Below are 13926 nucleotides of genomic sequence, written 5' to 3'. Positions count from 1 at the left end.
TTAATTGATCCAGATACATAGTAAGTGCAGATGGTAAGTACAACGTCATTGGTCTAAGCAATTCCTTAATTTGACAGTTAATTTTAAAAATTCTATAACCTGTAAGACACTATCACTGTACAAAAGCTGTAAATAGAAAAAAGCAGGTTTGATTTGGTTAAAATTAAGTTTCCTTAGAAGTGCAACAAGATAACGTTTGCGGGGATATTCATAAAACCTACATAAAAACATAAAATGCAGCAAATCCTGTGGAGACTTCCCATCGCAGCCACAGGGTGCTGTAACCTTGCTAAAAATATCTGACTTCGGTCGAATTAAAAGATGATGGAAGATGTCAAATCTAAACCTAGTCAACAAGAATTTCTCGTGAGAGGTGAAACTACTCATTAAGTATGGCTCCATGCTTTCACAAGTTTTTAACATCACATATTTCCTAATTCTTGGTTTCATAAGCTCCTCACTTTCCCTTTGAGCCAACTTGTCCTTATAGAAGGCTTGTTTGATTGCTGTTACATCCCCCTTTACAATTCTGCTAGGGTTTTCAAACAAATTCAGGCGGCCTAGCCTGGAAAAGCAAGTTTTCAGATATTTTAACCAAGGGACACACATGAATTGGTCCTGAGATACAAGATCTCTTACAATCAAATGGGTAAGAGGTATGTCCTGATTTAGCCACAGTTTCACCCAACAAGTCAGAGGCCTTAAAGAAAAGATATCACTTAGATACTGGATTCCCAGTTCTTCATGTACTGACTGGTGGGGACACAAAGTAGACGTTTTAGGAAATTGTTTTCGACAACCTGCAACTGTTCTCCAGCCACATAACCCCAACGTTCGCTACCATATGCAGCTGTAGCAACAGATTTGGCATTGTAAAGCTTAATCATTGCATTAGTTGGCTTCTTACCCAGTTTTGTCGTAAAGTTAAAAACAGAAGCATTAGCCCTTGTAGGTTCACCTTTCTTTTTAGCCAGGTGGGGACCCCAGCTAAGCTTGGTATCAAACAGGACACCAAGATATGAAAATGTTTCTGTGACTGGTATTGGGACATCATCCAATTTAAAAATAGAATTCTTTTTAGGTTTTTGGCCAACATGCATAATGTATGATTTGGAATGTTGACCAATAGATTTTGGTCAGACATAAAAGTGTTAAAAGCATTTAAAAGCGCCTGGAGTCCCTTCTCCGTTCTTGAAATTAAAACCGCATCATCTGCGTATAAAAGAACTGGAATACCCCGCCTGCCAACTCTGGGGCACTTTGCCTGTACTTTCTGTAGGTAATCATCTAAATCATTGATATACAAATTAAAAAGGAAGGGGGCAAGAATGCAACCATGGCGCACTCCCTTCTTTATGTCAAAATGACCAGTGGTGTTCCCATTTACAGAATATCTGACATTAACACTGGTATTACTGTGCATATCCACCAGAAAGTCAACTATCCCTGAGTCCACACCTTGCTCCCTCATGGACCTCCACAGCCCCCCCTGTTAACACAGTCGAAGGCTGAAGAAAGGTCCATGAAGGCAAGATGGACAGTTCCCCTCTGTACAATGGTATATTTGCTCAATACAAGGAAGAGGTTAAGGCACTGGGTTATGGTGGAGCGCCCCCCACAGAAACCATACTGAGAGATTGACATGATGTTATTTTCAGTCGCCCAGCATGTTATTCTCTGTAGTAGAATGCTCCCCATAATTTTGACCAAGGAGTCAATTAATGAAATTGGCCGGTAGCAGTGAGGACTGCCCTTATCCCCTTTTTTAAATACGGGAACAATCGTTGATAGTCTCCAGGAGATAGGACAACCCACTTTGGCAGCTGCATTAAATACTGCAGCCAAGATGGGCGCCCAGAAGTGTGGATCAGACTTATACAAGTCTGGGGGGATCCCATCGGGCCCTGGGGCTTTTCTAGCAGTAAGTCCTTCAATGGCCACCATAACTTCACCATTAGTAAACCTAATAGCACCTCTCCTAGCATCAAGCATTTTCTCAGTTGTTACAGGTAACCCAGAAGAGTATAATTGTTTGAAGTGAAGTTCCCACTCTTCCTTGGTAATAAAACAGTCCAGACCATTACCCGGGTCTTCTGCCAGGAATGGTTTTTTAATTATTGTCCAAAATCTGGTGCTGGATTTTAAGGTAGAGGGGTCAAGTAACTCGTTCCGCGCTTCTACTCTTAACGACTCCTTATGGGATTTAAGAATGGACTTATATTCTCTACGGCACAGTTTGACATTTTCCTGCACTCTCGGAATAGCTGCCAGTGCTAGCCTGAGGTTACGAGCAGCTTTGGAGCAATCATGATTAAACCATCTTGGCCCACGTTTTTCCACACTCATCTTTGCTGGACCCAACATCAGGTCTGACACCTTCTCCGACAGATTTTGATAAGCAGTGAGAACCCGTCATGGGTCTGCCCCCACCTGAGTGCCGTTCACGATATCCTCAGTACATGTATCTACAATGTTTTTATACAATAAGTCTGGAGTCACCATTGACCATTTAAGGCGCCGCCTCCCATCTGTGGTACCCAGCCTCCCGGAGTTACATATCTGTCTTTCCTTAGTAAACCAAGGTCCCTTCAGACGGATTGTTAAAGGATTATGGTCACTGAATTCGCTTGGGACAATATCAAACAAATCCAGAAAAGGCAGCAGTGTCGTTGACAACAGCGTGTGATCAATAAAGGTGCCCATCCCATGCCCCTTAAAGGTGGGAGTATCAAAACATTTAAATGGATCCCTGAGTGTCATGGCCAGGGAGAGGTCCAGGTTATCTAGGAGAGCATTGCATAGTTCCCCGCCATTGTATGATCCAGGTGGAGTCCCTCCATGCCCTCACAACTTAAATCATTTATGCATTTGTGCAGAGGGTCTCCACACAGGTGGACATTGAGATCCCCCACAATCATGAGGTTATGAATAAAATCCTTTAGAGAGGAAGTGAGAAAAGCATGCAGGACAGATACGGAGTTAGATACTAAAGTGACATTGGCAGCATTATAAAAATTCACTAAACATACTCAGCAGTGTTCCCCATTTAAAACCAAACCCATCATACCAGGATCATTTGCATCAATTCTACTGATTTTACAGGTAACAAGAATAGAAACAAAAATCACCAGTCCACCCTTAGGTCTGCCTCTTAATGATGGTGTGGCCGGGACATAGAAGGCCTTGTACCCTTCTAGAAAAAGATCACATTCAACCAGCCATGTCTCTTGTAGGCAGATAACCTTAAATTGCTTAATGTAGTTGACTCAATTTATGTCTGCCATTTTTGCAGCCAACCCCGCAATATTCCACAAGACAACATTGCTACCACAATTTTTATCCTGTGAGTTCAGAATGGGTACCAATTCATCTGAGATTGAGATGCCCTGACCCACAGGAATCTCTTGTCAGTCACACATGTCCAGGCCAGATAAAAGGTCGTACCTGTTCTGTGTGTTGATGTTAAACCCAGGCTTAGGTTGACCCATAAAATTAAGTCTATTCTGTATGTTGGTAACGTTTCCAGATCCCCTCGGGTTAACAATATTATACTGAAAGCGGGTGTCTATGACCTGGGTCTGAATTTCAGCCACTGGACTAAACAGCCTTTGTTGGGGGGGATTATGGCAGAGATGAGCATAGAAGTACTCCAGAGGTCGGACACATATACTGCTCTCGTTATATATCAGTGACGTAGCTCTAAAGAGAGCGGTGGCCACATGTTGGGGATGTTTAAAGTTCACAACAATGCAGTCTCCGCTTCCCATTTTTTTCGATGGGTCCACCCAATTCACCCTCCTGACTGCCACTATCTGATCAGAATATGCAATTGGGAAGCCACAGTTTTTATTAAGCCATGACACTGTTTTGTTTTTAAGTGAGGCATGAGATTCGTCATAGGGTGAGGCAGGATGAGTACCGCAGGGTGGGACATTTGTTAAAACTACCACAAATGGTGTGCAGTCAGGCGGTAGGTTAAGATAGCGTTTACTCCTATGCGGCCTGCTATCTGTTCCATGTCTGGAAACAGGGTTAGACTGAATCTGTGGATCCACTGTTACTTGAATGGCTGGTGTGGTTGCTTTTGTTGGTGCCCTACTCACAGTGGTAGGTGCTGCCGTCGTAGTAATGAAATTCGACTGAGTTTTTCGCCGCACCATCCCTGCCTGTCTGCCTTCCCCAGGGTTATCCCTTAATCCAGTAACTGCAGCCTGGTACGAAGATACCAGACCACCAAGCCTGGCCACCTCAGCTGTTAGGGTGTCTATCTTGGTGGTTAAAGGTCTGATAGCCTCCTCTACCTTAGATTCCAATTTAGACTTGAGGTTTTTTATGAGGGCAACCAGTTGTGCAATATTAGCATTTAAATTATTCTCCTTATTTCCAGTAAACACAAAGGGGTTATTAAGTGGGACATTAATGATAGCAGAATCTACAGCAGTAGTTTATTTGTTCTGTTTCCCACCCCCTTTTGTCTGTGTTCTCCTACAGTTGCGTACCGGCCTTATGACTGGCAGAACTTCCTCCAAATCCTCACTAGATGTATCTTGGTGATCTATATGGACCTCAGCCCTTACCACAATAGTTTTCTCTAGCAGCACCATTGACGCTGGCCTCTCCCTCAGCGACCATCGCTATCAGAGGCGGCGTCTCAACCAGTGCTGTTTCTGGGGGCCCTTTCCCTAGAGATGCCCGACGTTCACTGTTGATCTGAGTGACTTTTTTTACCACGTAATTATCGATAGTACTATGGCCAGTTGCAGTTTTATCAATTTTAGCTTTAGACATCCTAAATAGAAACAATACGTGTTTAAATTGCAATGCGACTATACACAAATATTAAAATGAAGTAAAGTCTCACTTGTTGCATTAAAAAGAGGGTCAGTTCACGTAGACCAGGGTCTCTGGCCCAGCCCAGTCTCTTCAGGCCTCTGAGGGCAACAAAGGGCCCGCCCTTTGCCCGGGCTTCGCCCCGGGCACTCCCGTGGGCGCGACTCGCGGAGCGAGAGGGCGCAAGCTGTTTAGTAGCGCATCCTGGCGCTCTGCACCCGTCACTGGTGCGCCGCCGCCCCCGAGGCTGCTGGGGGATGTAGTACCGTTCCCCTCACGGCTGCCTGATGGCGTGGAAGGCGACCCGCAACCAGGTCGGAGTCCAGGGAGTCTCCCGGCGCTCCCGCTTTGCCTGACACTCTGCCGTTCCCCTCACGGCTGCCCCTTGGTGTGGTAAGTGTCTGCCTGCTGCTCCCGCTGTGCTCGCTGCCGCGGGCTGTTTAGTAGCGCCTCCTGGCGCTCTGCACCAGTCACTGGTGCGCCGCCGCCCCCGAGGCTGCTGGGGGATGTAGTGCCATTCCCCTCACGGCTGCCCGATGGCGTGGAAGGCGACCTGCAACCAGGTCGGAGTCCAGGGAGTCTCCCGGTGCTCCCTCTTTGCCTGACACTCTGCCGTTCCCCTCACGGCTGCCCGTTGGCGTGGTAAGTGTCTGCCTGCTGCCCCCGCTGTACTCGCTGCCGCGGGCTGTTTAGTAGCGCCTCCTGGCGCTCTGCACCCGTCACTGGTCCCTCTGAGATTCAGCTTCGCTGTCACTTCCAAGGCTAGACCCGAACCTAGATGTTGACGATCTCACCTCAAATTGCCTCTCAGTCCTTGCAGTCGAAATCAATAGCGTTGCTCCTCTCCAGAGCAAAAAGAAAAGGCCCATTCCCTCAGAACCATGGTTCAACAAATCCCTATATGAAGAAAGGAAGCACCTAAGACTCCTGGAGCAACAATGGAGGCAAGCACCCTCCACCGATAATTTGGCTACGCTTCGTTCAGCAAGATCCAAGTACCACAAGCACATCTTCCTTAGGAAAGCATCAAACTTCAGAACCCTCCTTGACTCAGCCAAAAATAGACCCAAACAACTATTGGATCTCATCAAGAATACTAAGTACTCTCCCCCAACCTCCAAATTGGAGGATTCTACAAAGAAAGCTGCTGATTTCGCTGTATTCTTTGACGAAAAATTGAAATCACTTGTGGTTCAGGTCGCTCATCCTACCCCTCCAGAGGAGCGCAAATCACTAGCCATTTGGCAGAACTTCGACCCCATCTCTGAAGATGTCCTCCTCAAGTGCATCCTCGAAACAAAGCCCTCCAACCACTCGCTTGACCCCATCCCCAGTGCCATTGCCATTGACTTCTATACCCATTCTCTTCCCTATTGGACCACTCTGGTCAACCTCTCACTCTGTCAAGGCTCCCTTCCTGTTCCCTTCAAAACTGGGCAGGTCACCCCTCTGCTTAAAAAACCCACTGCGGATGCGAATGACCTCAACAACTTCCGCCCTGTCACTAACCTACCCTTTCTTGCGAAGATCACAGAAAGATGTGTTGCGAAACAACTCTCTCGTCATATCAAGGACAATGATCTTCTTGACAATTTCCAGTCCGGCTTCGTCCAAAACTGCAGCACTGAAACTGCCCTGCTGCAAGTGATCGATGACGCGCTGCGAATACTAGTCTCGGGGGGGTCTTGTCTTCTAATTCTCCTTGACCTTTCGGCAGCCTTTGACACTGTCAATCACAACACCCTCCTCAACACTCTTCAACAGAAAATGGGCGGAAACTGTGCTCAAATGGTTTGCTTCTTTCCTTTCTGATAGATCTCAAATGATCAAAATAGCGGACAGTTTTTCATCTCCTTCGGCGGTGGGTCAAGGTGTTCCCCAAGGCTCTATTCTTGCACCCACATTGTTCAATCTTTATTTGAAACCTCTGGGAAATCTCCTAAGTAAATCTGGGGTCAACTATCATCTCTATGCAGACGACACTCAAATCTACCTCAAGGTTGCCTCCACTCACGATCTCTCCGTCCTAAGCTCTACCCTCGACTCCATTCAAAACTGGATGTCAACACATCAACTGATTCTGAATCCCTCCAAAACTGAATTCCTCCTCCTCTCCTCCTCACTTTCTCCTCCCCCGGTTCAATCATGGATGGGTCAGATGAATCTGCTGAACAATAAACCCATCATTGTTGACAGCGCAAAATCCCTTGGTGTCATACTCGACACAAAACTCAATCTACTCTCCCATATTAATTCAATTGCAAGTCTGCCCGATACCAACTGCGCCTTCTTTGGGGTATTCGTCGCTTCTTCCCAGAGCATGACATTAAAACCCTGGTCCAATCGCTGGTCCTGTTCAGACTGAACTACTGCAATTCTCTTCTGACTGGCCTCCCCAAATCCCACCTGTCCCCCCTTAAGTCTGTTCTCCATTCAGCAGCTCGTTTCATTTTTGGGGCCGAAAGAAGCGACCACATCACTCCCATGCTATCCACCCTCCGCTGGCTTCCCATCGAGGTGAGAGCTATCTACAAGACTTCCTGCATCATCCACAAAGCCTTGAACTCCTCCTCTCCGTGCTACCTGGCGAATAAACTGAAACTCTTGAGGTTCCGTGACAATTGTAAGTGGTGTTTTCGACTCGCACGAATATGGTCGAGTCTGGTATCTATGAACCGCAAATGACGAGTTTAGTGGGTGTACGCGTTTACGCTGTGCTAACCTGAACCGTTCGTTTGTTTCGTGGGTTTCTTCATCTGAGCCCACGGGTTCTATTTTAGATACGGCATCTATTTTGTTTCTTGCCCTCAAGTAGCCAGCGAACGGACGCTGTCCGCTTCGCGACCCTGGGATTCCCAAACTCTTGCGGAAGACACGTCTCCTTTGAAGGTGTCTTTATGATGAGGAGGATGACACTGTAAGGCAGATGGCCCCGCTCGAGGCTCATCTTGCCGTGCCGCTCTATTGTCTCAGTTGTGCATTCATTAAGTACGTCACCTTTGATGCTAGCAACTCGTGTTTCTTGACGCCACCCCTTTTACACCCTTTTCGATCTGTTCACTGCTTCCGTCTTCCTCTGCACCTGTTTCTGTCTCTTCCTTGATTCGTTTACTGCCGATTGGAATGTACTAATGGTGGGAAGATGTACTTTTACAGTTGGGAACCACTAAATGTTACTGTAGTTATGTTCCGGGCCCTGAATACATGAAAGCGACCCCTTATGTCTTTTACGATGGGAACCAAGTTGTAAACCTTTGTGCACCATGTTATCCTATGCTCGAAAACTGTATAAGAGGAGCGATCCACAGATACAATTTGAAGCAGTCTCCTCAAACCTACACATGTTGTACTTCTTGTGACTTCTGTGTTCCCTGCAGTAATAAACCTCGAATCTTTGACGCCGAAGGAAGTGTCCCGTGTCTCTGTCATTTGTACGCCGGAACAGGTTACCCACGAAGGTTTTAGGTGTTATCCCTGGCACCGCTGGGTCTTAGCAAAAACCCAGTCCTTCAGTTGGCTCCCATAGTGGGGCTGCATCAGTGGTACCAGTCCAAGCCCGACGATCGTGAGGAACTTCGTGTGAAATCTCTGAGGGAAGGTGCACCCCGCTTCATCGATTCAGTTGTCGAAACAAGTGGCCCGACGACTTTTCCCGCGAAGATCCCCGCCTCCTGACGTCTGCGACGGACTGCTGCCCTGACTGTAGACCTGTTTTGGCGCCTGGCGTAGACCTTGGTACAGCGAGACGATTGACGGGCCTTCCTGGTGACGCCATTGATCTTTGAGTTAAGTATTTGTGGGCCGCTCCCAAAGTCCTTTGTTGTGGGTGCTTAGTTGTTGCATGGTTCCATTGCATTTGTGGTTCTTGGTACTTTGTTCTTTGTTGTGATATTTGACGTCTGCAGTCGCCAAAAAACGAGGGTTTTGCTCTTTGTAGGGATATTGTAATCCTATAACCCTTGACGTTTGTGAAACTCGGTTAGTGTGCGCGATGCCTGGCCGTAGTACTTTGTTCAGTTGCTTTAGAAGTTGTGGTGCGGATTCCCGATTGGAGGACTCGTGTCCGATACCTCCGATTGGAACTCCAACTTATGAGTTGTACAGCCGACACGGTTTAGGTCCAGTTACGTTCAATGAGTGTTGGGTTCCATACACTAAGAAAGACGGCGTCCTTAGTTGGCCACCTCATGGTAGTTTTGAGACTCCGATTTTAGATAATCTTGAAGCTAAATTGTTCCAAAGAAAAGCAAGGCCGGCCATGTTTGATTCCTTTCGGTTGTGGCGTAAAGAAGCCAAGCAGAAAGAAATCAAACAGATTAAACGTAATAAGAGAGAAGGTATTGTTACTACGGTAAGAAATGCAGAGCAGTTCCAGCGAGATAAGGAGGATAAGGAAAAGGAAGTTTTCGATAGATTGCAGCGCATAACTATAGATAAGTGTTACCCCGCTTTACCGACGGGTACGGATAAGAAGGAGGAAGTAGCAGAGGACCCCTTGTTGTCTTATCTCTTGAAATCGCCACCTCCGTATGTGCAGGGTACCGCAGTTCCTGTGGTTCCCCCTGTTCCTGTTCCTGTACCTGTTCCCCAACCTGCTCCTGTTCCTGTACCTCCAACTGTTCCTGCTCCTCTGCCTACTTCTGTCCCTACTGCTCCTCCGCTTGTACTTCCTCATACTCCTGTTCCCGCTGCTCCTACTGTTCTGGTTACTCCTGCTGTTCCTTCTGTTTCTGATACTTCTCTTGTTACCCCGTTGTGTTACCCTAATACCCCGTCTACTGGACGTCGTGTCCCTTCTGTTGCTGCTAACTTTTTCAATTCTCTTGGACCGATTCTTGAGTCCGCTGGTTCTGATGGTCCCCAAAGACGAAGTCAGCTTCCCGGTAATAGGGAACGTGACTGTCTATATTTATTTATTTATTTATGTAGTTTGTAAAGCGCACAGCTACCCCCGAAGGGGTGTCCCGGCGCTAGAACCTGAACCTCCGGGTGAGAAGAAAGGAGCAGAGAGGGAGATAGCAGGATAAAAATCAGAGTCCAGAAAAGAGCCAAGTTTTGAGTCTGGCCCTGAAGATGGATTCAGAAGGGCAGAATCTAAGATCGATTGGCAGAGCGTTCCACAATTTTGCCGCGATAACACTGAACCCTCTGCCGCCCATTCTAGTGAGTCTAAAACGGGGAGAGATCAGAAGGCGGAGGTCGTTGGATCTCAGGGATCTGATGGAGTGGGATATTGAGACTCGTTTTTTCAAGTAATTGGGTCCGAGGTCATTGATGGCTCGGTAGGCGAGGGTAAGGATCTTGAACTGGATACGGCTGGCCACCGGTAGCCAGTGAAGTTCCTTACGATAGGCGGAGACTGACTGACGGTAGGGGATATTAACAATTAATCTGGCCGCCGCGTTCTGGACAATCTGAAGCCGGTCTATCAGATATTGAGGGGCACCGGCATAAAGGCTGTTGGCATAGTCCAGGTGAGACGTAATGAGGGCATGGGTAACTGTACGACGGGAGTCCAGAGGGAGATAGGGGAGTATCTTTTTGATCATGCGCAACTTCAGGAAGCAGGCAGAGGTCACTTTATTAACCTGAGTTTTGCATGAGAGGGAGTCGTCAAACTGAAATCCCAGGTTACGGGCAGAGTGAACGGGAGAGGGAGCAGGATCAAGTGTCGTGGGCCACCACCAAGAGGAAGGGATGGAATTTTTCAGGTTAAAAAACAGCACCTCTGTCTTGTCAGCATTGAGTCTAAGGTGGTTATCAGTCATCCAGACACTGATGTTGTTGAGGCACTGGCGGAAGTTGGTGAACGCGGAGTCTGAGTGGTCTCTGAAGGAAAACATCAGCTGGGTATCATCAGCATAAGAGACCACCCTGACTCCGTAGGACTCCACCACGTCGGCCAGTGGGGCAAGATAGATGTTAAAAAATAGAGGGCTGAGGGCAGAGCCCTGTGGCACACCGCATGACAAGGGTTTATCCTCAGATTTGAACGGCCGCAGCAACACCCTCTGACTTCTTCCTGAAAGGAAGGACTCGATCCAGCTAAAGGCAGTGCCGCCAATGCCTATCTGTTTGAGTCGGTCAAGAAGGATGGGGTGGGAGACCGTATCGAATGCAGCGGACAGGTCGAGGAGGACCAGCATAGCCTCCTCGCCCCTGTCCACGCATTCCCGGATCGTTTCCGATACTTCCAGCAGAGCCGTCTCTGTGCTGAATGATCCCGCCCGGAAACCGGATTGCGAGTCATGCAGCAAAGAGTTGCTTTCCAAATACTCCGTGAGTTGCAGCTGCACAGCTTTTTCCAGGACCTTTGCGGGTTTGGGGAGAAGGGAAATGGGGCGGTAGTTGGCGAAGATAGTGGGATCAGCATCAGCCTTTTTTAGGATGGGAATCACCAAAGCCTCCTTCCAAGTAGTAGCGAAAAAGCCATGGCGGAGGGAGGCGTTCCAGATGGAAAGGAAAGAGCTGGCTAATGAAGGAGCCAGCTCTCCCATAAGTTTAGCAGGGACAGGGTCCGAGGGGGCGCCAGATTTGCAGTGGGTGAGTAACCTAATGGCATCGTCCAGGGTGAGTTTATTGAAGGAAAGGAAGGACGGAGAAGCTGGGGGCCTTGTGGGGGGAGGCAGGGAGGCTAGCCCTTTAGGGAAGGAGATACAGAGTTTGTTTATTTTTTCAAGAAAGTAGTCAGAGAGTCCGTCGCATAGGGCCTGACTCGCAGAGTTCTGAGTGGCCCTAGCAGGAGGATTAATGAAGTCTTTGACAATGGTGAAAAGGGTTTTTGATGAGTTTTTGGCATTAGCAATTTGAAGAGAGAAATGGTCTTTCATAGTAATTTTTTTATGTTTGAGGAATTTTTTCAAAGCAGATTTGTAAGTAAGTTTAGCTTCAGGGTCATAGTTTTGTCTCCACTTACGTTCGAGTGCCTTGCATCTGCTTTTTTCCTCACGGAGGGAGGTGGAGAACCAAGGGGCAGAGGGACGAGATCTAGTGGAGGCAATGATTTTCTGGGGAGCAATGGCATCAATAGCTTTGATTAGGGCGGTATTCAGCTTAGATACATTTCCGTCAATATCAGTGGAGAGGTATTCCGCCTGGAAGTGGAATACTGGGTCCAAGGTGGCACATGTGACCTTATGCCACTTTCTTCCCAACTCTTTCCTGGGGGCCAAGGGGGCAGGTTTCCAGCCAAGGGCGAGAGAGAAGGGGATAAGATAGTGGTCCGACCAAGTAAGGGGGAGGGGGGGGAGGACGATGATAGTCGAGAAGTTGGCGAAGATAAGGTCCAAGGTGTGCCCAGCCACATGAGTGGGACCAGTGACTAATTGTGTGAGGTTCAGACTATCCATGGTTTCCAACAGATTGTTAGCCCTCACGCAGAGAGGGTTATCTACGTGGAGGTTAAAGTCACCTAAGACTAGAAAATATTGGTGTTTAAGGGATGGGTCAGCCAGCTGGTGGGTAAGTGCAGTAAGTGAAGGGGAGGCGGCAGTTGGGGGGTTGTAGACTAAGGTACCAGCCAGTATAGCTGCCGCGGAGTCGGATACAGAGAAGTACATGGCTTCAATTATACCGATGTTGGTAAGTTTGGTAGTGGTCAGCTGAAGATGGGATTTAAGGATGACGGCTAGTCCGCCTCCAGATTTTCCTCCAGCCCGATTGATGCACTTTATATCGTAGCCTGGGGGGATGGCAAGATAGATATCCGGAGAGGAGGAATCAGTGATCCAGGACTCAGTGAGAAATAAAATATCCCACTTGTCAGAGGAGATTGACATCCAGATATCATTGGCATGACGGGGTAGTGACCGGCAGTTAACCATGCCTGCTTTCAGCGTTCGGTGGTGAGACGAAGAGGGCTGCGATATAGGATAAGAAGGCAAACGAGGTAGGTAGGACGGGAGAGTGAAGTTACATTGAGGGCAACGGAAGGGAGCATTTTCCAAATGGTCAGGGTTGCAGAGGGTAGTGGCCGAGCAGGGGGAGGGATTTAAGAGATGTAGTTGGGTATTAGTCCAGCACGTGCGGGTAGAATCAACGGAACTGGCAGGGGGTCTGGCCCTGGGCACGGTCCAGGCGCGGACGGGCGCAGACGGGCTTGCCTTAGGCGCGCCTTCGGCGCGCAAACGGCGCGCCCGCTGCGCCCGTCCGCTGAGCGTACGGAAATGACACATGATTTATGTAGGAGTGGGGTGGGGCGTGGCCACCAAGGGGGCGTGGTTAAGTCGCACGCCGGCAATGGCGCCGAGTTACCTTCCCTGGAATCGGCTGTCAGCGCTAAGGCGGCGCTGAGCCCACAGAGCGGTCGGGATGGCAGTCACAGCGTGATAACACAGGTAAAAGTGCTCATAAAATCGGCATTTTAGCAAATATGTGACACAAAAAGATTAAAACAGATTAGCAAGCGGCTCCCGGCTTTTCGCCTCAGGAGTATCAAGGGTTCTGACAGGTAAAGCTAGGAGATCAGCTTTAAATACACCGTGGGGGGGGCGTGGCCACCAAGGGGGCGTGGTTAAGTCGCCCGCCGGCAATGGCGCCGAGTTACCTTCCCTGGAATCGGCTGTCAGCGCTAAGGCGGCGCTGAGCCCACAGAGCGGTCGGGATGGCAGTCACAGCGTAATAACACAGGTAAAAGTGCTCATAAAATCGGCATTTTAGCAAATATGTGACACAAAAAGATTAAAACAGATTAGCACGCGGCTCCCGGCTTTTTGCCTCAGGAGTATCAAGGGTTCTGACAGGTAAAGCTAGGAGATCAGCTTTAAATACACCGTGGGGGGGCGTGGCCACCAAGGGGGCGTGGTTAAGTCGCACGCCGGCACTGGCGCCGAGTTACCTTCCCTGAAATCGGCTGTCAGCGCTAAGGCGGCGCTGAGCCCACAGAGCGGTCGGGATGGCAGTCACAGCGTAATAACACAGGTAAAAGTGCTCATAAAATCGGCATTTTAGCAAATATGTGACACAAAAAGATTAAAACAGATTAGCAAGCGGCTCCCGGCTTTTCGCCTCAGCCTATATGACATGGCAATGGCTTGGATGAAATATCCCCTTAGGAATCCTCCACGTGTGATGCTTGATACGTTCTCTCAGTTCAAC

At 48.4% G+C, this 13926-nt stretch overlaps 1 protein-coding gene across 1 annotated transcript in view; it reads right to left on the bottom strand.

Moving 5' to 3' along the window:
• LOC147747282 (uncharacterized) overlaps positions 1-13623 on the bottom strand; it is a 142117-nt gene extending 128494 nt beyond the window's left edge. Inside the window, exons 1-2 of the mRNA XM_086925163.1 lie at positions 12992-13623; positions 11546-12932 (exon numbers count right to left, since the gene is read on the bottom strand). Of these exons, the coding sequence (XP_086781289.1) occupies positions 11546-12653 (1108 nt within the window). The 5' untranslated portion in view covers positions 12654-12932; positions 12992-13623. The remainder of the gene's footprint in view (positions 1-11545; positions 12933-12991) is intronic.
• Positions 13624-13926: the final 303 nt, after the last annotated feature.

The sequence above is a fragment of the Lissotriton vulgaris genome, chromosome 1_1, assembly GCF_964263255.1.
Source record: "Lissotriton vulgaris chromosome 1_1, aLisVul1.2, whole genome shotgun sequence".
In the NCBI taxonomy this organism is placed as follows: domain Eukaryota; kingdom Metazoa; phylum Chordata; class Amphibia; order Caudata; family Salamandridae; genus Lissotriton; species Lissotriton vulgaris.
Note: the sequence above shows the minus strand (reverse complement) of the source record. Positions and strands in the feature narration are given on the sequence as shown.